Source organism: Hypanus sabinus, chromosome 6 (assembly GCF_030144855.1).
Source record: "Hypanus sabinus isolate sHypSab1 chromosome 6, sHypSab1.hap1, whole genome shotgun sequence".
In the NCBI taxonomy this organism is placed as follows: Eukaryota; Metazoa; Chordata; class Chondrichthyes; order Myliobatiformes; family Dasyatidae; genus Hypanus; species Hypanus sabinus.
In genome coordinates, this window is record NC_082711.1 from 118,143,252 (window position 1) to 118,168,982 (window position 25,731).

General features: G+C 45.5%; 1 protein-coding gene across 2 annotated transcripts in view; it reads right to left on the bottom strand.

The window, feature by feature from the left end:
• Positions 1 to 24,474, bottom strand: part of LOC132395069 (SLAM family member 5-like) — a 70,174-nt gene extending 45,700 nt beyond the window's left edge. Inside the window, exons 1-4 of one of the 2 annotated variants that reach the window (XM_059971385.1) lie at positions 24,396 to 24,474; positions 17,248 to 17,568; positions 7,154 to 7,438; positions 1,492 to 1,545 (exon numbers count right to left, since the gene is read on the bottom strand). In XM_059971385.1, the coding sequence (XP_059827368.1) occupies positions 1,492 to 1,545; positions 7,154 to 7,438; positions 17,248 to 17,568; positions 24,396 to 24,441 (706 nt within the window). In that variant the 5' untranslated portion in view covers positions 24,442 to 24,474. The remainder of the gene's footprint in view (positions 1 to 1,491; positions 1,546 to 7,153; positions 7,439 to 17,247; positions 17,569 to 24,395) is intronic. The other variant, XR_009512512.1, reaches the window with a different exon arrangement.
• Between the last annotated feature and the right edge of the window lie 1,257 nt (positions 24,475 to 25,731).

Here is a 25,731-nt window from a genome sequence, read left to right on the forward strand (position 1 = left end):
AACAGTGGAGTACGGTCCCATCCAAACACAAACAGTGGAGTACGGTCCCATCCAAACCCAAACAGTGGAGTACGGTCCCATTCAAACTCAAACAGTGGAGTACGGTCCCATCCAAACCCAAACAGTGGAGTACGGTCCCATTCAAACACAAACAGTGGAGTACGGTCCCATCCAAACCCGAACAGTGGAGTACGGTCCCATCCAAACACAAACAGTGGGGTACGGTCCCATCCAAATCCGAACAGTGGGGTACGGTCCCATCCAAACCCGAACAGTGGGATACGGTCCCATCCAAACCCCAAACAGTGGGGTACGGTCCCATCCAAACCCAAACAGTGGGGTACGGACCCATCCAAACCCATACAGTGGGGTACAGTCCCATCCAAACCCAAACAGTGGGGTACGGTCCCATCCAAACCCAAACTGTGGGGTACGGTCCCATCCAAACCCAAACAGTGGGGTACAGTCCCATCCAAACCCAAACAGTGGAGTACGGTCCCATTCAAACACAAACAGTGGAGTACGGTCCCATCCAAACCCGAACAGTGGAGTACGGTCCCATCCAAACACAAACAGTGTGGTACGGACCCATCCAAACCCAAACAGTGGGGTACGGACCCATCCAAACCCGAACAGTGGGATACGGTCCCATCCAAACCCCAAACAGTGGGGTATGGTCCCATCCAAACCCAAACAGTGGGGTACGGACCCATCCAAACCCATACAGTGGGGTACAGTCCCATCCAAACCCAAACAGTGGGGTACGGTCCCATCCAAACCCAAACTGTGGGGTACGGTCCCATCCAAACCCAAACAGTGGGGTACAGTCCCATCCAAACCCAAACAGTGTGGTACGGACCCATCCGAACCCAAACAGTGGGGTACGGTCCCATCCAAACCCAAACAGTGGGGTACAGTCCCATCCAAACCCAAACAGTGTGGTACGGACCCATCCAAACCCAAACAGTGGGGTACGGACCCATCCGAACCCAAACAGTGGGGTACGGACCCATCCAAACCCAAACAGTGGGGTACGGACCCATCCAAACCCAAACAGTGGGGTACAATCCCATCCAAACCCAAACAGTGGGGTACGGACCCATCCAAACCCAAACAGTGGGGTACGGACCCATCCGAACCCAAACAGTGGGGTACGGTCCCATCCAAAGCCAAACAGTGGGGTACGATCCCATTCGAAACCCAGACGGTGGGGTACGGTCCCATCCAAACTCAAACAGTGAGGTACAATCGTATCCGAAACACATGCACATAAAGACACACAAAGACACATGAGATGTGTGGGACAAATATTATTTTACATAGAGAAGAGGTGGGTGCCTGGAATGGGCTGCAAGGGCTGATGCTGTTGGGTACATGAATATGCATCAGCAACTCACTCAAAAACCTGGAGGAACACAGCAAGTCGGGAGGCATCTATGGTGTTGGCACAAAATGCTGACTGTTTTGTTTTCTCAAAAGATGTTGCCTTACCTGCCGAGTTCCTCCAGCGTCGTTGCTCCAGTTTTCCAGCATCTGCTGAATCTCCTGTATTGATGATGACCCATGAGGTGACCGATTAGAGGTGTATAACAAGAGAAGCAGCAAAGAGTGGACAGCCAGCAACTTTCTCCCAGGGTGAAAATGGCCAATATGATGGGACATCATTTTAAGGTGACTAGAGGAAAGAGTTGCCTTCCTGTCAGCTTGAATCAGTCTGGCCATTCCCCTCTGACCTCTCTCATTAACAAGGCATTTTCACCCACAGAACTGCCACTCAGTGCAATTTTTTGTTTATCACACCTTTCTGTGTAATATGTAGCCACTGTTATGCAGGAAAATCCCAGTAGATCAGCAGCTTCTGAGATACTGGAAGGTGACAAGTGGAAAAGGTAAAGGCTGAAGATGAAGGACTCTGACAGGGGAGGAGTGGATAAAGGGGAAGAGGATCGGCACCAGGGTAGGTGATGGGCGGGGAGAAGAAGTGGTAAGAGGCCAGAGTGGGGAATTGAAAATGAGGGGAGGGACAGGGGCAAAATTACTGGAGGTGGGGAGTCCTGATGAAGTCCTTCAAATTATCTTCTAAATTTCAAGAGAAACGTCAGTGACAATAAACCTGATACTGATTCTGTGCTCCTGTAACTCGTGAGCGTATGTACTTCTAAGTCAGGAGGCATGAAGAAGTATTGTTGGAAAGGCAAGTAAGATCAGGGCATGGATCAAAAACCTGGAATTATGATATTGTAGCCATGAGTGAGATGGTTGCAGGAGAGGCAGGACTGGCAGCCCAGTATTCTGGGCTCCCGTTGTTTTAAATGTGACAGAGTGGGAGGGATTAAATTAGGAAGTGTGGTGTTACTGGTCAGGGAAAATGTCATGGCAGTGCTCATTCAGAACAGACCTGTGTAATTAGACAGGTAAGACCACATTAATGGGCTATATTACAGAGCACCCAACAGTCTGAGGGATTTAAAGGAACAAATTTGTAGAGAGGTCTCAGACTGTTGTAAGATACATTAGGTTGTTCTGGTAGGTGATATTAACTCTCCACTGCAGACTCAGACTCCCATACTGTCAAAGGACTAGATAATAGACAATAGACAATAGGTGCAGAAGTAGACTATTCGGCCCCTCGAGTCTGCACCGCCATTCTGAGATCATGGCTGATCATTCATTATCAATACCCAGTCCCTGCCTTGTCCCCATATCCCTTGATTCCCCTATCCATCAGATATCTATCCAGTTCCTTCTTGAAAGCATCCAGAGAATTGGCCTCCACCATCTTCCGAGGCAGTGCATTCCACACCTCCACAACTCTCTGGGAGAAGAAGTTTTTCCTCAACTCTGTTTTAAATAACTAACCTCTTATTCTCAATCCATGCCCTCTGGTACTGGACTCTCCCAACATCTGGAACATATTTCCTGCCTCAATCCTATCAAATCCTTTAATTATCTTAAACGTTTCAATCAGATCCCCTCTCAATCTCCTCAGTTCCAGTGTGTACAAGCCCAATCTCTCCAATCTCTCTCCGTAAGACAGCCCTGCCATCCCAGGAATCAACCTAGTGAATCTACGCTGCACTTCCTCAATTGCCAGAATGTCCTTCCTTAAACCTGGAGACCAAAACTGTACACAATATTCCAGGTGTGGTCTCACCAGGGCCCTGTACAAATGCAAAAGGACATCCTTTCTCTTGTACTCAATTCCCCTTGTAATAAAGGCCAACATTCCATTTGCCCTCTTCACTGCCTGTTGCACTTGCTCATTCACCTTCATTGACTGATGAACTAGGACTCCTAGGTCTCTTTGCATTTCTCCCTTACCTAACTCTACACCATTCAGACAATACTCTGCCCTCTTGTTCCTGCTTCCAAAGTGGATAACTTCACATTTATTCACATTGAATGACATCTGCCAAGTATCTGCCCACTCACCCAGCCTATCCAAGTCTCCCTGTATTCTCCTAACATCCTCTTCGCATGTCACACTGCCACACAGTTTAGTATCGTCAGCAAACTTGCTGATATAGTTTTCAATGCCCTCATCTAAATCGTTGACATAAATCGTAAAGAGCTGTGGTCCCAATACAGAGCCCTGTGGTACCCCACTAGTCACCTCCAGCCAGACCGAGAAACACCCATTCACTGCTACCCTTTGCTTTCTATCTGCCAACCAGTTTTCTATCCATGTTGAAACCCTGCCCCCAATGCCATGAGCTCTGATTTTACTCACCAATCTCCTATGTGGCACCTTATCGAATGCCTTCTGAAAATCTAGGTACACAACATCCACTGGCTTACCCTCATCTAACATCCTTGTTACACCCTCAAAAAACTCCAACAGATTAGTCAAGCATGATTTGCCCTTGGTAAATCCATGCTGGCTCGGCCTAATCCTATTACTGCCATCAAGATATGCCACTATTTCGTCCTTAATAATGGACTCAAGCATCTTCCCCACGACTGACATTAGTTCTCCGTTTTCTCCTTCCCTCCCTTCTTGATAAGTGGGATAACATTAGCCACTCTCCAATCTTCAGGAACTGATCCTGAATCTAAGGAACATTGGTAAATGATTACCAATGCATCCGCAATTTCCTGAGCCACCTCTTTTAGAACCCTCGGATGCAGACCATCTGGACCCGGGGATTTATTAGCCTTCAGTCCTACCAGTCTACTCATCACAGTTTCTTTCCTAATGTCAATCTGTCTCAATTCCTCTGATATCTTATGACCCTGGCCCATCCATACATCTGGGAGATTGCTTGTGTCCTCCCTGGTGAAGACAGATCTAAAGTACGCATTAAATTCAGTTGCCATTTCCCTGTTTCCCATAACAATTTCTCCCAATTCATTCTTCAAGGGGCCAACATTGTTCTTAACTATCTTCTTTCTCTTCACATAGCTAAAAAAGCTTTTGCTATCCCCTTTTATATTCCTGGCTAGACTGAGCTCATACCTGATTTTTTCTCTCCGTATTGCTTTTTTAGTTAAGATCTGCTGTTCCTTAAAACTTTCCCAATCATCTGTATTCCCACTCATCTTAGCCCTGTCATACTTCTTTTTCTTTAATGCTATACGATCTCTGACTTCCTTTGTCTACCACTGTGGCCCCTTCCCCCTCTTTGAATCCTTCCTTCTCATTGGAATGAACTGCTTTTGCATCTTTTGTATTATGCCCAAGAATGTCTGCCACTGCTGATCCACTGTCTTTCCTGCCAGGGCATCCGCCCATTTAACTTTGGCCAGCTCTTCCCTCATGGCTCCGTAGTCTCCTTTATTTAATTGCAACACTGACACCTCTGATCTGCCCTTATCCCTCTCAAATTGTAGATAAAAACTTATCATGTTATGATCACTACTTCCTAATGGCTCCTTTACTTCAAGATCACTTATCAATTCCTGTTCATTACACATCACCAAGTCCAAAATAGCCTCGTTCCTGGTTGGCTCAAGCACAAGCTGTTCCAAAAATACATCCCCTAGACACCACAAACTCCCTATCCTGGGGTCCAGCACCTACCTGATTCTCCCAGTTCACCTGCATGTTGAAATCTCCCATAACGAGTGCATTACCTTTAGCACATGCCAATGTCTGAGAATTCTCAGAACTTATCTGGGTCCCACTCTGACAAATTGATAGGAGGTAGATTTTGAAAATCACCAGCCACGAGGGTTTTAGTCATGACTGTACCAAGTGTTTTCCAATAAGGGCCGAGCACTGGTTGTAAACCAACTGGTGACGTCCATGCCATGGTCACCTTGCTCCCACCCCACGTCTCTCCCGCCAAGATCCAGAAGCAGATGGTGGATTTTCTGTGTGGCAAGGATTTCTGGTATGGTTCTGAGACTCCTGATTGAGGAGAGTGGTCAGTCACGGGTGTGCTTCTAAAACCAGGTGGCAGCTCTCTGAATCTGGACCCTGCAGATCCCTGTATGTTGAGCATCTTCCCAGAGTGTAGTCACACCTGATGCATTTCTTCCGCCAGGAATAGGGCTGAAGGGCTCTTTTCTCAGCTCTGTGTTACATTATGACGCCAGGCCCTCAGGACAACAAGCGGCTCCCAGTGGCGAGCACCTGTTTCCCTGTTAAAGCTGCCTGCCTATCACTGGAATCAGGGAATCCCTACCTCCAGGTACTGCGACTTGACAGGGAAGGAGTGAAATGCTTGAAGAGCGAAGCTGCACAGCACCAAGTCTTCTAGTGGATGATTTTGGTTTCCATGTCACCTTGTGATAAGAGATTTCTACATATTTTTACAGATATACTGTGGAGACATTCTAACAGGTTGCATCACCATCTGGTATGAAGGACCATTGCAAAGGATTGGGAAAAGCTGCAGATGGTTGCAATCTCAGCCAGCTCAGTCATGGGCACCAGACTCCTGAGTACTGGGGACACCTTCAAAAGGTGACAGTTAAACAAAGGAGATATCCGTCATTAAGGATCCTCATTACCCAGGACTGGCTCTAATCTCATCGCTGCCATCAATGAAGACATTTTAGGAACACCTTCCTCCATCAGCTTTCTGAATGGACGGTGAACCAACTCATGAACACTGCCACACTATTTGTTTTGCTCACTTTTTGCACTACTTGTTTAATTTTCTTAATGTATTTTATATTCTATATATAAATAATACACAAGTGTCTTACTGTGACTTGGTACTTGACTGCACTGCGACCACAAAACAACATATGCCCGTCCTATTAAACCTGATTCTGATTCCAATCAGGGGTCTCATGACCATTGTCTGCTCCCAACTGGACAGACTCCCATTTTCCAGGAATTGCTTCTTGGCCTGAGAGTTCTCAGAGACAGTCTTTCACAATTATGGGCTGTTTCTTGCAAATGCCTTGTATCCACATGGAGGCATTTCCTGTACACCCTAACTGTTCACCGTCATCTCCCCCATCTCTGGCCATTGTTCTGTGTCCTGGATATAGCTATATGGGACCTGGGGTGGGGTGTGTGCTGGTGGAAGCAGTGCTGTGCAGTAGAATTTTAATTTTATATTCACCTGTGGACTCACGGGTTCCTGTCTTTTTGTAGCCTGGATGAATATGCATTCCGTGTACAAGAATGTGAGTCTCAATTCAGTATTTGATGTTTGCTTGGACTTAATCCCTGAACAAAGTGTGGCCAGATGAGAAGGGAGGGAGACCTCCTCATCATTCTGTTCATGAGCAAGGTGGCCATTCCTAGTGCAGACAATATCCCATCGAAAGCTCCACCTGAACCCACAGCCTGCCCATCATCCGAGGATATATCCATTCATGGACGTTAAATTAGAAGAAGTAAGCATTGTCTGCTGGAGACTTTCAAGGAGCAGTGGGCTCCACAAAGCTGGGTCCATTCTATGAATGGGACAAATGCTTTAATCAAGCTTTGCCTAAAATAAGTGGGGAAAATATTGGGTACAGAATAAACCCCTCTCTCCAGTGATCTGTCAAACACTGCCAAGATACGTCAGATCTAGAGTAAAGCTCTTCTTTGCTGTCCCACCACACACTCTCAGCACAAGATTCAAAGTGAAGCTCTCTGTACACTGTCCCACCTAATGCTTCCAAGATACGGGCTCGATACAGACTGAAGCTCCCTCTGCAGGGAAACAACACCCTCAGAATAACCTGGGTTCTTTACTCTGACACTCACCAGATGTGTCCAGTTTGCAGATGTCCTTCAGCTGGATCTCTGCCTTTCCATTACTGATGGGGTTCCTGGCCTCACATTTGTACACAGCGTCCTTGACCTCTGCAGTGTGATGAACCTCTAGCATATTTCCGAGTACCCAGATGTGCCGCGTGCTGTCATTTACCAAAGTTTCTCCTTCCCACCACCACTTGAAGCTGGTGGGGTCACCTGAGGTCACGGTGCAGGTCAAGGTGAGGTTGCAGATCCCAGTGGTCTGAACTGTGATGTTTGCTCCTGACACAAGCTCTGAGGTTGGGACAGAGAGATGCAAGATGAGTAAAGGAAATCTTTGTGGACACTTCAATCACCAACTTCCCCATCCCATGCTGAACTGTCCCAAGTGAACATAAAGCTGATCCCAGTTCATATCCCCCCACCCTTTAACCCTTTACTCATCTTCCATTCAGCCAGTTGCTGCTAGAGGAAGTTCCCACATGTGCTGTGCCCTCCATCCCAAAAATTGCCCAGGCTCATCCACAAGCACTCAGCTATGTCTTGTTGATGGCTCTGTATGCTGGGAATTCTCTCAGTTCCATGTCTTTTGTTGCTCCTGAATCTGGAACAAGAGCAGTAACCATGGGACTGTGACTGGCACAGAGCTAGACTGGAACAGTGTGCAGTGTTCCAGAGTGAACCTGACACTGGAGATCCTGGGTCACACACCTCCTCCCCCATTCATCAGCTCACAGACCAGGGCCATGGGGATGTTGTTTCCCATCTCACATTCTGAGAAGGGAAACGAGGCAGAGCGGGGAGTAGGATGCAGTGATGGGCAGTAATTTGGGATGACAGATTCAGCCTTCACTCAAGGGCAGCACTCCATGTACAGCTGCAGCTTTGCAGAGCTGGAGACCGAGGTTCAATCCTGATCTTGGCTGGTGTCCGTGTGGAATTTGTATGTTCTCTGTGGAACGGCTTTGGTTTCCCCCGGGAGCTTTGGTTTCCTTCACATGTCAAAGTCATTAGGGTAGGGAAGCTAATTAGACATTGGACATGCATTGCCACTGGTCTGTATGTCTAGAGCAGGTTGATGAGAATGTGGGAGCAATTAAAAATGGAATTAGTGCAGGATTAGTGTGAATGTGCGATGGTCAGCGTGGATCAAGGGCTTAATGGCTTTTTGTGTTCTGATCATGGGCTAGAGGGCTTTTCCTGTTCCGTATATCTGATAGGTTTTTCCCGTTCTGTATATCTACAGGGCTTTTCCTGTTCCTTATATCAAAAAGATTTTCTCTGTTTATGCATGGGAGGGCAGGGAGCTGGGGGGACTTTGGGTTCTAACATTTAACAGTCTTTGGGGCATTTTTCTTTTCATGGATGGTTGCGATGAAAAAGATTTGGAGCAGGGATGTGAGTGAATGGCTGATTATTCGGAGCGAAGGGAGTTCTTTACTACTCGGGGTAAAAGAGAGGTGAGGCTGCGCAGGCACATGACATCAGCCAATAGTGCGCGAAAGGTTTAAAAAGAAGACCGCCGTATCCAGCGGGCAGTGGAGTAAGATGCAGCAGAGTGACAGGGCTTTGGCGGTAACGGGACGAGGCGAGGTAGGTTTAACTGTGTTAATTGCGGAAAGGAAGTAGTACGTGTGTGAGGCCAGTTTTCTGTGCTGGGTGTCAGATGTGGGGTATCCTGGAGTCTCCTAACCTCCTGGACGGCCATATCTGCACCCCGTGTGTCAAGCTGCAACTTCCCTAACTCTGAGTTAGGGAACTGGAGAGGCAGCTCGATGAACTTCGACTAGTCAGGAGAGCAATGAAGTGATAGAAAGGAGTTATAGGCAGGTTGTCACACCAGGGCCATGGGAGATGGACAAGTAGGTCACAGTCAGGAGGAGGAAGGGGAAGAGTCAGGTATGAGAGAGTACTCTTGTGGATGTACCCCTTGACAATAAGTACTCCTGTTTGAGTACTGTTGGTGGGGACAGCCTACCTGGGGGAAGCCGCAGTGGCCAGGCCTCTGACACAGAGTCTGGCCCTGTGGCTGCGAAGGGTAGGGAAGGGAAGAGGAAGGCAGTAGTGATAGGGGGTTCCATAGTTAGGGGGTCAGACAGGCAATTCTGTGGTCGCAGGAAAGAAACTCAGATGGTAGCTTGCCTCCCAGGTGCCAGGGTCTGCGATGTTTCAGATTGCGTCCATGATATCCTGCGGTGGAACGGAAAACAGCCAGAGGCCATGGTAAATATTGCTACCAATGACATAGGTAGGAAAAGGGAAGAGGTCTTGAAAAAAGACTACAGCAGTTAGGAAGGAAGTTCAGAAGCAGGACCACAAAGGTAGCAATCTCGGGATTACTGCCTGTCCCACTCGACAGTGAGAATAGGAACAGGATGAGGTGCAGGATAAATGTGTGGCTGAGGAATTGGAGCAGGGGGCAGGGATTCAGATTTCTGGATCATGGAACCTCTTTTGGTCAGGTGTGACCTGTACAAAAAGGGACCGGTTGCATTTGAATCTCAGGAGGACCAATATCCTGGGGGTAAGGTTTGCTAAGGATACTGGGGAGAGTTTAAACCAGAATTGTTGGGGGCTGGGAACCGAACTGAAGAGACTGGGGAAGAGGAGGTTGATTCACAGATAGAGAAAGCTTGTAGATGGTGTGAGAGGGAGGATAGGCATGTGATAGAGAAGGGATGTGCTCAGACCGAAGGTTTGAGATGTGTCTATTTTCATGCAAGGAGTTTTGTGAAGTTCATGGAGTTTTTGGTGTGTTCAGGAAGGTTTCTTGACACAATATGTAGATAAGCCTACAAGAGGAGAGACTACTCAATTTGTTATTGTGAAATGAACCTGGTCAGGTGTCAGATCTCTCCGTGGGAGAGCATTTTGGAGATAGTATTCATAATTATGTCTCCTTTACAATAGCAATATAGAGAGATAGAAACAGACAAGTTAGAAAATTGTTTAATTGGAGTAAAGGGAATTATGAGCCTATCAGGCAGGAAATTGGAGGCTTAAATTGGAAATAGATGTTCTCAGGGAAAAGTACGGAAGAAATGTGGGAAATATTCAGGGGATATTTGTGTGGAGATCTGTGTAGGTACGTTCCAATGAGACAGGGAAGTTATGGTAGGGTACAGGAACTCTGGTGTACAAAGGCTGTAATAAATCTAGTCAAAAAGAAAAGAAAAGCTAACAAAAGGTTCAGAGAGCTAGGTAATGTTAGAAGTCTAGAAGATTATAAGGCTAATAGGAAGGAGCTTAAGAAGGAAATTAAGAGAGCCAGAAGGGGCCATGAGAAGGCCTTGGCGGGCAGGATTAAGGAAAATCCCAAGGCATTCTACAAGTATGTAAAGAGCAAGAGGATAAGACTTGAAAGGATAGGACCTATCAAGTGTGACAGTGGGAAAGTGTGTATGGAACCAGACAAAACAGCAGAGGTACTTAATGAACACTTTACTTCAGTATTCACTGTGGAAAAGGATCTTAGTGATTGTAGTGATGACTTACAGCAGATTGAAAAGCTTGAGCATGAAAATATTAAGAAAGGGGATGTGCTGGAGCTTTTGGAAAGCACCAAGTTGGATAAGTCACAGGGACCGGATGAGATGTACCCCAGGCTACTGTGGGAAGCAAGGGAGGAAATTGCTCAGCCTCTGGTGATGTTTGCATCATCAATGTGGATGGGAGAGTTTCCAGAGGATTGGAAGGTTGCAAATGTTGTTCCTTTATTCAAGAAATGGAGTAAAGATAGCCTAGGAAATTATAGACCAGTGAGTCTTATCTCAGTGGTTGGTAAGTTGATGGAGAAGATTGTGAGAGGCAGGATTTATGAACATTTGGAGAGATATAATATGATTAGTAGTCAGCATGGCTTTGTCAAGGGCAGGTCGTGCCTTACAAGCCTGATTGAATTTTTTGAGAACGTGACTAAAAACATTGATGAAGGAAGAGTAGTAGATGTAGTGTATATAGATTTCAGCAAGGCATTTGATAAGGTACCCCATGCAAGGTTTATTGAGAAAGTAAAGAGGCATGGGATCCAAGGGGACATTGCTTTGTGGATCCAGAACTGTTTTGCCCACAGAAGGCAAAGAGTGGTTGTAGACGGGTCATATTCTGCATGGAGGGCGGTTACCTGTGGGGTGCTTCAGTGATCTGTTCTGGGACCCTTACTCGTCGTGATTTTTGACCTGAATGAGGAAGTGGAGGGATAGTTTAGTAAGTTTGCTTTAGACACAAAGGTTGGAGGTGTTGTAAATAGTGTGGAGGGCTGTCAGAGGTTACAGCGGGCATTGATAGGATGCAAAACTGGGCTGAGAAGTGGCAGATGGAGTACAACCCAGATAAGTGTGAAGTGGTAGGTCAAATATGATGGCAGAATATAGTATTAATGGTAAGAATCTTGGCAGTGTGGAGGATCAGAGGGATTATGGGGTCCCAGTCCATAGCACGCTCAAAGCAGCTGAGCAGGTTGACTCTGTGGTTAAGAAGGTGTAGGTGTAGATGAAAGTATTGGCCTTCATCGATCTTGGAATTGAATTTAGGAGCCAAGAGGTAATGGTGCAGCTATATAGGACCCTGGTCAGACCCCATTTGGAGTACTGTACTCAGTCCTGTTTGCCTCACTACAGGAAGAATGTGGAAGCCATATAAAGGGTGCAGAGTAAATTTATAAGGATGATGCCTGAATTGGGGAGCATGCCTTATGAGAATATGTTGAGTGAACTCGGCATTTTCTGCTTGGAGGGACGGAGGATGAGAGGTGACCTGATAGAAGTGTATAAGATGATCAGAGGCATTGATTGTGTGGACAGTCAGAGGCTTTTTTCCCAATGCTGAAATGGTTACCACAGGAGGAAACACGAGGAAGTCTGCAGATGCTGGAAATTCAAACAACAACACACACAAAATGCTGGTGGAACACAGCAGGCTAGGCAGCATCTCATTTCTGCATACCTTGACACTGTCTTATCCCCCCTTGTTAAATCTCTTCCCACCTATGTTCGTGACACTTCTCATGCTTTGAATTTTTTCAATGATTTTAAGTTCCCTGGCCCCCACCGTCTTATTTTCACCATGGACGTCCAGTCCCTATATACCTCCATCCCCCACCGAGATAGTTTCGAAGCTCTTCGCTTCTTTTTGTTTCCAGACCTAACCAATTCCCCTCTACCACCACTCTCCTCCATCTAGCCGAATTAGTTCTTACTCTCAATAATTTCTCCTTTGCCTCCTCCCACTTCCTCCAAACCAAGGGTGTAGCCATGGGCACCCGTATGGGTCCCAGTTATGCCTGCCTTTTTATTGGCTTTGTGGAACAGTCCATGTTTCAAGTCTATATCGGTATCCATCCCCCTCTTTTCCTTCGCTACATCAACGACTGCATTGGCGCTGCCTCTTGTACGCATGCTGAGCTCGTTGACTTCATTAACTTTGCCTCCAACTTTCACCCTGCCCTCAAATTTACCTGGTCCATTTCCGACACCTCCCTCCCCTTTCTTGATCTTTCTGTCTCCACCTCTGGAGACGGCCTATCTACTGATCTCTACTATAAGCCTACAGACTCTCAATGCTACCTGGACTATTCCTCTTCCCACCTTGTCTCTTGCAAAAATGCTATCCCCTTCTCGCAATTCCTCCGTCTCTGCCGCATCTGCTCTCAGGATGAGGCTTTTCATTCCAGGACGAAGGAGATGTCTTCCTTTTTTTAAACAAAGGGGCTTCCCTTCGTCCACCACCAACTCTGCTCTCATACGCAACTCTCCCATTTCCCGCACATCTGCCCTCACCCCATCCACCCACCACCCCACTCGGGATAGGGTTCCCCTTGTTCTTACCTACCACCCCACCAGCCTCCAGGTCCAACGTATAATTCTCCGTAAGTTCCGCCACCTCCAACGGGATCCCACTACCAAACACATTTTTCCCTCCCCCCCACTTTCTGCTTCTCACAGGGATCACTCCCTACGTGACTCCCTTGTCCACTCGTCCCCCCCATCCCTTCCCACTGATCTCCCTCCTGGCACTTATCCTTGTAAACAGAACAAGTACTACACCTTCCCTTACACATCCTCCCTCACCACCATTCTGGGCCCCAGACAGTCCTTGCAGGTGAGGCGACACTTCACCTGTGAGTCAGCTGGTGTGGTATACTGCGTCCGGTGCTCCCGGTGTGGCCTTTTATATATTGGTGAGACCCGACGCAGACTGGGAGACCGTTTTGCTGAACACCTATGCTTGGTCCGCCAGAAAAAGCAGGATCTCCCAGTGGCCACACATTTTAATTCCACATCCCATTCCCATTCTGATATGTCTATGCATGGCCTCCTCTACTGTCAAAATGAATCCAAACTCAGGTTGGAGGAACAACACCTTATATACTGGCTGGGTAACCTCCAACCTGATGGCATGAACATTGATTTCTCTAACTTCCATTAATGACCCTCCTCCCCTTCTTACCCTATCCCTGACATATTTAGTTGTTTGCCTGTTTTCCATCTCCCTCTGGAGCACCCCCCCACTTTCTTTCTCCTGAGGCCTCTCGTCCCATGATCCTTTCCCATCTCCAGCTCTGTATCACCTTTGCCAATCACCTTTCCAGCTCTTAGCTTCATCCCACCCCCTCCAGTCTTCTCCTATCATTTCGCATTTCCCCCTCCTCCCACTACTTTCAAATCTCTTACTATCTTTCCTTTCGGTTAGTCCTGATGAAGGGTCTCGGCCCGAAACGTCGACAGTGCTTCTCCCTGTAGATGCTGCCTGGCCTGCTGTGTTCCACCAGCATTTTGTGTTTGTTGTTGTTCCCACAAGAGGAAACAGGCTTAAGGTGCTGCGGAATAGGTACAGTGGAGATGTCAGGGGTAAATTTTTTACTCAGAGCGTGTTGAGTGCGTGGAATGGGCTGCTGTCAAGGGTGGTGGAGGCGGATACGATTGGGTCTTTTAAGGGACTTTTAGATACATACATGGAGCTTAGTAAAATAGAGAGACATAGGTAAGCCTAGTAATTTCTGAGGTAGGGACATGTTCGGCACAACTTTGTGGGCCGAAGAGCTTGTATTGTGCTGTAGGTTTTCTGTGTTATTTTCAGGATGTATATTGTATACATTTCTCTGACATTAAATGTACCTTTGAAACTTTTGATCATACTTGGCTGGACCATCCATAGTACCTATAGTTTTTGCCTGTCTTGGTTTAGAATCAGGAAATAATTCATAAAGCAGAATATGTACGTTCAACCAATCCCAGCTGTGGCAGTTGGGATGGATCTGTCTAGCACTGTTCACTCTGAGCTATGGGGATGCACGGTTGCACAGTGGCTGAAATACTCCCCACACGTAGCCTATGTTGATGCATTAACTGGAATTGGACGCAGCTAGAATAAGCTTTTGGGGACCCTGCAGCTCGTGCTCGTGTTCCCAGTATTATTTGTGTACTATTTCATTTGCACAGTTTATCCTCTTTTGTCCTCTGGATGTTTGTTGTTCTTTGTTCTATGTCTTTTTGTGGATTCAATTGTATTTCTTTGTTTTCCAGTGGTTCACTCACAAACACAATGAATCTCCCGGTAGTGTAGTGGTTTGTGAGATGCTAACGCTCAGGGCGATGGAGTTCAGTGTCCAATCCCAATGTTCTTCATTCTCCCCGTGACCGAGTGGGTTTCCTCCAGGTGCTCCGGTTTACTCCCACAGTCCAAGCCGTACAGTTAGTTTGCTAATCAGTCATTGTAAATTCTCCTGTGATCAGGATCATATTAAATCTGTGGGTGCTGGGGGGTACGGATCATTGGGCCGGACGGGCCTGTTCCCCACTGTATCTCTAAGTAAGTACAAATGTGAAAGATCTTCTTTTCTGTACTCGGTTTCATTATACCCTACAAATAATAAAATCAGAAGAATGCAAATTATCAATTGTCTAGGTATTTATAGTATGCACATTACAGAGAAATTTCATGTGCTGTGAAGTTTCCAGGCTGTTTAAAGATTTCCTGCTCAGAACAATGGTGGATCCGCGCAGTTGTAAAAAAATGTTTGCGTGAATGCTGATATCCAGCTTGATCCCAGCTTCCTACCGTGGCTCCATCCCTGCAGGTCACAGTGTCTCGATTCACCTGTGTGCTGCTTGGATGTGGTAGGGCCTTTGCCTTCTCACCCTACCCATCAGCAAGTCCCAGATGTCCTGGCCCTCTTTGAGAAACCCCTTGATTCTGTCTCCTCCACCACCACAAATTTGTGCTTCGTGTCAACCCAACTGTCCAGGAAAACAGATCCTCGTGAGTTTGTATTCAATCCTCTGTTTGGTAGTAAGAGTGTAATCTTAAATACACAGATGCTGGAAATCCAGAGCAACATGCACAAAATGCTGGAGAACTCTGCAGGTCAGGCAGCATCTATGGAGAGGAAGCCTTCCTCAAGACTGGATAGGAAAGGGAAAGAAGCCGGGATAGAAAGGTGGAGGTGAGTGGGGTTCAAGAAGAGGTCAGCAAACAGGCTGTCCCCAGAGATCAAAGAAGGGGAGAGAGAGGTCAGAAATAGACTTAGTCAATCTCAGGGTGGAAGTTGGAGGCAAAGTTGACAAACTCGCCCAATCTTCTTCTCCCTTCCTTTCCAATCCTGTTGAGGGGGTCTTGGCCCAGAACGTTGACTCTTTTTTCCTCTCCATAGATGTTTCCTGACCTGCTGAGTTCATCCAACATTTTGTGTGCATTGCTCTGGGAGCAGAATCTTCCTGCTCTTACATTCTTTTTCTTAACTGATAAATAACATTCTGTTTGCCTGTTTATTCCCCAGTGGTCTGAGTTTTAAAGGCATGTGGACACATGATCTGATGTTCTGTTGAATCTCCACTCTGTGTATGGCAGCAGCTCAACGCATAAAATCCATGGTCAAGGGATCAAGTTGTTGTTCAGACCAAAGATCAGAATGGGAAAGAAATGTGATCTTTGGCTGATGGGGTGTTTTGAGTATCTCCAAAACTGCTGATTTCTGGGATTTTCATGCACAATAGTCTCAAGTTTACAGAGAAGGGTATGTAAACCAAAAAAAAAATCAATGACCAACAGATCTGTGAGCAAAAGTGCCTTGTTAGTGAGAGCAGTCAGAGGAGAATGGCCAGACTTGGCTTTGAAGTGGACAGGCTCCAGCAGGAGAACCCCACACCCTGCGGGTTCCACTCCCCCATCTAATAAAGAGGGCACTGACTCTACTTTTACATGACTATCAGTGTCCTCATCTCTCCAACACTTTGGGCAGAAACTCTTCAGAATAGAGAATGACAGCTATGGGGGCGAGCAGTGGCAAATGGAGCTGAGGTGTAGTGGGGCCGAGGCAGTGCAGGGCTGGGGGAGATTATGAAGTGCCCCGGGACAGGGTGTGCACAGTACATAGAGCGAGGTGGAGATCACTTTACTAGGTACACGTACACCTGCTCCTTCATGTTAAGTGTCTAATCAGACAATCCTGTGACTACAGAAAGTTGTAAACTCAACCATCGTGGGCACTAACCAACCCAGCATTGAGCAGAACTTCAAAAAGTGGCATCTACCATTAAGTACCCCACCACCCAGAACATGCCCACTTCTCATTGCCTACATCAGGGAAGAGGTACAGGAGCCTGAAGTCACACACTCATCATTTCAGGAAAAGCTTCTTCCCCTCCCCCATCAGATTTCTGAATGGACAATGAACCCATTCACTCGACCTCACTACTTTTTCCTTTCATTGCTCTCTGTTTTGACTGTTTATTTAATTATATATATATATATATATTCTTTATTGTTAATTGGAGTGTTTTTATCATGTACTGCTGCCTCGAAACACTAAATTTGATGACATATGCCAGTGATATTGAAACTGATTCTGATTCTGGTTCTGTTCTAATTGTACGTGTTTGTATCACACTCCTCCCTGTGTGCTGCTTCTCCAGGCTCGGGGCCACAGGGTCACCCTGCACGGCCACTGGCCTCATCTCCAGGGATGCAGTGGATGTGTTCCCCCAGCCCGGCACTGTCTCAGCCCCACTACACTGGGACCGTGAGCCCAAATGTGGACACAGGCAGACAGTACATGATCTGCCCTCACCCATTAATCCAGGACCCTACACAAAGGTTTTACTCACCGTACACCTTAAGTTGGATATGCTCTAAGCGTTCTTTTCCTGAATCTCTTTCTGTAACAATGACCTCATATTCATCAGCATCCTCTTTCCTCAGATCATGGATTTCCAGGCTGAAGTTTCCAGAATGAAGAGTTATTCGATTGTTGTGATTGGTATTAAAGTACTTAATCGATCCTTGTGAGTATCGAGCTATCTTTTTTATGGGTGATAACCTTCTCCACACAACCTCATCCATGTCCTGTCTGACTGGGATCGAAGGAAGCAAGGAAACCGAGTGTCCCAGGGTTCCATTCACGATGGCAGGGGAAGCTCCAGTCCTGGCTGAGGAGACAAGAGGAGGCAGTCAGAATGTGAGCTCAGTGACCGGAGGAGGAATCAGAGCTTGCAGGATCACAGACACAGGGGCAGGCCATGTGGCCCATTGTCTGGCTACTAGCCCATGAGTGATCTGCCCCACAGTTCCTCCATCACACAGTGAGCTCATGGGGGGAACAGAGTGAAGATTCTCTGCAGCCAGGCCTGAGAAATGAACTCATGGAGGTAGAGAGATGGCAAAGGAACTCAGTCAAGGGAACGGTTTCAGTGGGGAAGGTAGAAGCTTTTGAGGAGTTTGAACAAAAGAGGAATAGAGCAACACTCTTACAGTTCAGCGCATTGGAGTTCAGAGTCAACTCTGGCATCCTGTGTAAGCAAGTTTCTCCGTTCTTACCGTGAGTCCACCCACTGCCCAGAGACATACCGGTTAGAAGGTCAAATGCTCTTGTAAATTGTCCTGCAGTTAAGCTCGGGATAACTAGTTGGGTAGCTCGTCTGGCCGTAAGGACCTGTCCAAGTCATATCTCTAAACCAATAAATAAATTGTATGGGGTAAATGGGAGGGTGTGAGCCATGTGGAGGAAGGGATTTCTGAAAATGGTGAGACATAAACGGTGAGGTGGAGAATCGAATACGAGAGAGTCTGAGGTTGGTAGCTTTGGAATAGAGATGGGCATTAGAAACGATTTAAATCAGTGATGAGGTTGCTTCGTTCATGTCAGTCATGATGCAGGCCTTGGTACAATTAATGAAATTAAAGTCATATGCAAAGTGGTCATTCAGTAATCTGGGAACTTTAACAGGGAAAATTACGAACATCTCATTCTGTACTGTATAAAAGAAGGAACTGCTTATTTGGAATCCAGGATGCCCTGATTGTGAGGCAGACTCCCCGTGATATATTTTGTAAATATAGTGGGTTTGATCCCTATCTTCAAGGAGTCCAATATCAAAATAGTTAGTTCAGCTAACAGCAGGAATTAATAGCACAAGAAAGTCTGTGGGCACAGGGAACCCAAAGCAACACAAACAGAGTGCTGGTGGAACTCAGCAGCTCAGGCAGAATGAATAGAGAGTCAAAGTTTTGGACCAAGACACTACTTCAGGACTGAGAGGGAAGGGGGAAGGTGCCAGAATAAAAAGGTGAGGGGAGGGAAAAGAGGCTAGCTGAGAGGTGGTAGGTGAAGCCAGGTGGGTGGGAAAGGTCAAGCGCTGGAGAAGAAGGAATCTGACAGGGAAGGAGAGTAGACCAACAAAGTGAGACTGCCTGGAAGTGCAGATAATTCTCACTACAAAACACTGTCTGCTGTTGCCTAAGTTTAATACACTAGAGTATTAGATAATTCTGTCTATCTCTGAGAAAAAAAGAGTGAATAAACCTTTATAACTTGCATTTGTGGAGTACCGTAGGGACATTGTTTCTGTCCCAGACTACCCACAGTCATATCAGTGTGGAGTACCGTAGGGACATTGCTTCTGTCCCAGACTACCCACAGTCATATCAGTGTGGAGTACCGTAGGGACATTGTTTCTGTCCCAGACTACCCACAGTCATATCAGTGTGGAGTACCGTAGGGACATTGTTTTTATCCAAGACTACCCACAGTCATATCAGTGTGGAGTACCATAGGGACATTGCTTCTGTCCCAGACTACCCACAGTCATATCAGTGTGGAGTACCGTAGGGACATTGCTTCTGTCCCAGACTACCCACAGTCATATCAGTGCGGAGTACCGTAGGGACATTGTTTTTATCCAAGACTACCCACAGTCATATCAGTGCGGAGTACTGTAGGGACATTGTTTCTGTCCCAGACTACCCACAGTCATATCAGTGTGGAGTTCCGTAGGGACATTGTTTTTATCCAAGACTACCCACAGTCATATCAGTGTGGAGTACCGTAGGGACATTGTTTTTATCCAAGACTACCCACAGTCATATCAGTGCGGAGTACTGTAGGGACATTGTTTCTGTCCCAGACTACCCACAGTCATATCAGTGTGGAGTACCGTAGGGATATTGCTTCTGTCCCAGACTATCCACAGTCACAGTGTGGAATTCTGTAATGATATTGCTCATACCTCAGACTATATCCAGTCATATCTGTGACCAAAATGATGACACCAAACCTAATATTTACAATTTTGACAATGATACCAAATGAAGTGAGATTTAGAGTTGTATTGTGAGTGTAATGATGTTTTAAAATGACAGACAGGCTGTGTGGGTGAGTAAGACCATGACAGATGGAGTATGTTATTGAAAAACATGAAGTTATCCTCGATCGAAAAGACAAAAGTACTAAGTTTAGTAAGTGTTGTTCAAAGGAAATAGATCCCCTGTACACATTGTCACATGGAATCAATGTTCAGATACAGGAAGTACTTTGGAAGGCAAAAACAATAGATTCTGCAGATGCTGGAAATCCAGAGCAACATACAGAAAATGCTGGAGAAATTCAGCAGATTAGCAGTCGATGTTTTGGACCGAGACCCTTCATTGGGACAGGAAAGGATAGGGGAAGATGGCAGAATAAGAAGGAGGTGGGAGGGGAGATGCTCGACAAAGTGGCCCCTTAATTTACATCGGGTCTCACCAATGAAGAGGAAGCACTGGACAGAATTGATGTCTCAAGTCGATTTGCAGGTGAAGTGTTGTCTCACCTGGAAGGTCTGTTTGGGGCCCTGAATGGAGGTCTGTCCTCACTCCCACTGAGAACTTCTGTCGAAACGTTCAGAGGTGGCACAAGTGCAGAAAGAGAGAGAGACTTTGAAGCAGGTCAGCAGATCTCCGACTTCCATGAGAAATGTTGCAGAATTTGAGGAGAAGAAAATCAATAAACACTCAGCCAATGGGGCATGATGTTACTGAAGTTATTGAGAGGGGTGATGTTTCTGGCATTTTGTATAAAGTACTTGTAAAGTCTGGATTGTTTTCAAGACCTTTGACCTCGCTGAGAGAAATAGCTCTCTCAGATGCTGAGACAGTAGAAGTTGATTTGTTTAACTATGTTTTAGAATTTAAAGATAAACAACTTGGTGATGTTCAAGTTTGTGATTTGGAGAGATGGAGTTTGGAGACTTCTCAAAACAAAGGGAAGTGTTGTTTTGACCAAGAGAGGCCATCTGCAGGTGTTATTATGGAAACATAGAGATCTAAAGATCTTGGAAATAGATTTAATGACTTGTTTGGAAGTTCAGCGAATGGGCTTAGTTTAGAAAACATGAGTGATGGGTTGGCACCTGTGCAGGGTGAAGTTCAGGATGTCCTTGAAAGCCCTGTTTGAGCTGATCACGTGATGGTTAAGTGTTCTGTGGTGAAGGGGAAGAAAGAAAATGGTTGATCAAACTCCATTTTGAATATAAAAAGATCTGGTTTTGCAGGAATTTGATTTTGTAACAAACTAGGTGAAAGGTAAAGGCAAAAACATGGTGGATTGATTGGATGTTAAGTTTAAGAATGAAATAGAAACTGGTATTTGTATAGGCTTCTGTAATGTGCTACATGTTAATCACAAATGTTTTGCTTTATATTCTGTAAACTACAGTTTAGAAAAATTTTGCTCTTTGATCAAAATTGTTCTTTCTTGGGTTTATGTGTTATGTACCCCATAGATCCTATCATATTCACCTCCTCCACTGTAGCTGGCAGCCCATTCCATGCACTCACCACTCTCTGCGTAAAAAACTTACCCCTGACATCTCCTCTGTAGCTACTCCCCAGCACTTTAAATCTGTGTCCTCTTGTGGTCACCATTTCAGCACTGGGAAAAAGCCTCTGACTATCCACACAATCAATGCCTCTCATCATCTTGTACATCTCTATCAGGTCACCTCTCATCCTCCTTTGCTCGAAGGAGATAAGGCCGAGTTCACTCAACCGATTCTCATAAAACATGCTCCCCAATCCAGGCAACATCCTTGTAAACATTCTCTGCACTCTTTCAACCTTATTAATATCTTTGCTGTAATTAGTTGACCAAAACTGCACACAATACTCCAAATTTACTCACCAATGTCTTATACAACCTCACCATTACATTCCAACTCTTATACTCAATACTTTGATTTATAAAGGCCAATGTACCAAAAGTTTTTGTTACAACCCTATACTCTGAAACCACTTTTAGGGAATTATGTATCTGTATTCCCAGATCCCTCTGTTCTACTGCACTCCTCAGTGTCCTACCATTTACCTTGTATGTTCTACCTTGAATATTCCTTCCAAAGTACAATACCTCACACTTGTCTGTATTAAACTCCACCTGTCATTTTTCAGCCCATTCCTCCTACTGGTGCACTTCCTCTGCAAGCTTTGAAAACCTTCCTCACTGTCCACTACACCTCCAATCTCTGTATCATCAGCAAATTTGCTGATCCAATTTGCCACGTTATCATCCAGATCATTGCTATAGATGACAAATCACAATGGACCCAGCACTAATCCCTGTGGGACACCACTAGTCACAGGCCTCCACTCAGAGTAGCAATCCTCCACTACCACTCCCTGACTTCTTCCATTGAACCAATGTCTGATCCAATTTATTACCTCTCCATGTATACCTAGCGACTGAATCTTCCTAACAAACCTCCCATGTGGGACCCTGTCAAAGGTCTTACTGAAGTCCATGTATACAACATCCACTGCCTTCTCTTCATCCACATTCCTGGTAACTTCCTACAAAAACTCTAATAGATTAGTTAAACATGACCTACCATGCACAAAGCCATGCTGACTTTTTCAAATAAGTCCCTGTCTATCTAAATACTTATCTCTTAGTATTCCTTCCAATAATTTACCTACTACCAATGTCAAACTATAATTTCCCAGCTTACTTTTTGAGCTTTTTTTTAAAAAATGGAACTACATGAGCAATGGAATAACACTGGAACTCCAATCCTCCAGCACCTGACACATGGATATTGACATTTTAAGTATTTCTGCCAGGGCCCCTGCGATTTCAAAACTAGTCTCCTTCAAGGTCCGAAGGAATAGCCTGTCAAGTCCTGGGGATTTATCTACTCTGATATATTCACTTATTTTTTGTATGACTTTTAAGTTTATTTTGAAAGAAAGAAGTCCGTTCTAATATTATCTACTTGGACTTATTCTTTTCTGAATACGTGATTAATACACTTTAGATGAATTTAAGATGGCCGTCACCGGTTACGATGTTATTGCTGTCAGATGTAACATTGCAGTATTTGAAATTTTATTATGGCTAATTTCGGTGGGATAATGGAGGATGGGGTTAAGTGTCATTAGCGTGCAACTATCCTATCGGTCGCTTTTTTCTGGGCTTTCGGGGAGGGGGGGCTATTAGAATAGTTTTTTTTTCTCGACTGGGCGGTTCTAATGAGGTTACTTTTTTTCTCAAATATGTCGTCACTTCTGGACAAATCAGTTTCTTTTGGATTAATGTGCGCTTCCACAATACTTTTCTTCATAAAACTTTAAATTAAATCTTAACCATGGATGTTAATAAGATTTTTGAATTTTCTCCCTATTTAGAAAACGGCATCAGGAAGTGTAGGGTCATGCGCTTTGGTAGAAATTAAAAAAGTAGACACTGTATTCTATCTGTCACTTCTTTGCCTATTCCCCTAATCTGCCAAAGACCTTCTGCAACCATCCCTGCTTCCTCAACACTACCTGCCCCTCCCGTACCTTTGTATTGTCCTCAAACTTGCCCAGAAATCCATCAATTCCATCATCCAAGTCAATGAAAAGAAGTGGTGCAAACAGAAACCCCTGCAGAGCACCACTACTCTCCAGCAGCCAACCAGAAAAAGCTCTCCGATGAGGGGAGGTTTGATAGAGGTATACAAAACTATGAGGAGTATCGAGTAAATGCAAGCAGACTCTTTTGACTGAGTTGGGTGGGTGGAACTAGAATTCAAGGTTCAGAATGAAAGCTGAACATCAGGACGAGCTTCTTCACTCAGAGGATGGTGAGGGTGTGGAATGAGCTGCCGGAGAAAGTGGTGAATGTGTGTTCAGTTTCAAAATTTAAGAGAAATTTGGGTAAGTACATGAATGGGAGGGGTTTGGAGAGTTTGTCTGGGTTTTGGTTTAATGGACTAGGCAGAATAACAGGTTAGCATGGTCTGGATGGGCTGAAGGGTCTGTTTCTGGGCTGAAGTGTTCCATGAGACTATGCATCTCTGAAATCCAAATAGATCAATTAAAGCATCCTGAAAAAAATGTGATATCCCTTCCCTCTCTCTGGGAGGAGTTTCTCCCTCATGTCTCCAGACTGAAAGGATGGACAGGGAAGCAGGTGCTGGAGTCTAAGAGCTGGCGGGTCTGAGTGCCCCGAACTTCTATGAAAGGCGAGGAAAATGTCAGGATGTGATAAGCATGGCATCAAATGGTGACCAGACTGGAAATACATAGTTCGATGGTCACAGCAGGAGGCCAGCAATACGTGCAGCAGAAAGAGGAACATTATTTACCATTCAGACAAGTATATGGGAGGGGGAGGGAGGCAGATGGACTTGCATGGATAGATATGTTGAAGGACCAAAAAAAAATGAGAGCTAAATGAGCAAAAGGAAAAAAGGATATTGAGGGTGAAAGTGTATGGATAGACGGAGATATTGAGAGAGCGAGAGAGAGAGACTTGTGGAGGTAGACCGAGATCAAGGCAGTTCAACAGAAGCTGAGGAAATCAAGGGCTGAAGGTGAAAATTGGAATTGCGTATGTTCTGAGAAAGGGTTTGAATCAGCGGATCGGGACGTAACCACGATAAATAGTGCTTTCACGCACTGAAAACCTGCACACATCAAAATGTTCTGTAACCTGAGATGAAACATTGAAATCTGACCTTACCGAGAAAGATGGCCAATACAAAAGCACAGTTCCAGGACGTCCCCATCTTCAAGCTTGTCTGGTGAGTTCGATGGCCTTGTGACTGTCTCAGGAGGAAGTAGAGCAGGAACTGAATATGTCATCACGAGATGAGAAGTACATATTTGACAAAAGAATCATACTGGGCCCACCCAGTTCCTTTATCTGACTCAAGTTTTAACTTTCCGATTTTGAACTACTAGCACCCTCCTCACTACAAGCGTGCAGTACTGACAAGGCTGCTTCCACTGTGGTTTGCAGAACCGATCACCATCAGCTCTCAGCAACAGACCTCATTTTTCCGGATCATTTTCACTTTTCCCCACTGCCACACAGCCATTCCGAGCCCATTTGGAGCTTCAATTCCAGAAAAAGAAGTTGGATTGTCCGGGTGGATAAACGTTTTCAGTGGCCCGAGCCTCACTGGATCGTCCTGGTGGATCAGCTATTTCCAGCTGTCCGAGCCCCTCTGGACCATCCAGGGGGATCAATTGTTTCTAGCTGCTCAAACCATAAGATATAGTAGAAGTAGGCCATTCAGCCCATCGAGTCTGTTTTGCTATTCAATCATAGGCCGATCCAATTCTTCCACTTCCCTGCTTCCATAACCCTTGATGCCCTGGCTAATCAAGAACCTATCTATCTCTGCCTTAAATGCACCCAATGACTTGGCCTCCACAGCCACTCATGGCAACAAATTCCACAGATTTAACACCCTCCGACTAAAGTAATTTCTCCACATCTCTGTTCGAAAAGGACATCTTTCAATCCTGAAGTCCTCTTGTCCTAGACTCCCCTACCATGGGAAATAACTTTGCCATATCTAATCTGGTCAGAGCTTTTAAACATTCATTCAGATTGTTTCTATAAGATCCCCCCTCATTCTCCTGAACTTCAGAGAATACAGCTCAAGAGGTGCTAGATGTTCCTCATATGGTAAACCTTTCATTCCTGGAATCATTCTCGTGAATCTTTTCTGAACCTTCTCAACTGTCAGTATTTCCTTTCTAAAATAAGGAGCCCAAAACTGCACACAACACTCCAAGTGTGGCCTCACCAGTGCCTTATAGAGCTTCAACATCACATCCCTGCTCTTATATTCTACGCCTATAGAAATAAATACCAACTTGCCTTCTTCACAACCGAATCAACCTGGAGGTTTTAGGGTATTTAGGGTATCCTGCACAAGGACTCCCAAGTCCCTTTGTACCTCTGCATTTTGACTCTGTCCTCATCTAAATGATAGTCTGCCTGATTATTTCTTCCACCGAAGTGCATGACCATACACTTTCCAATATTGTATTTCATTTGCCACCTC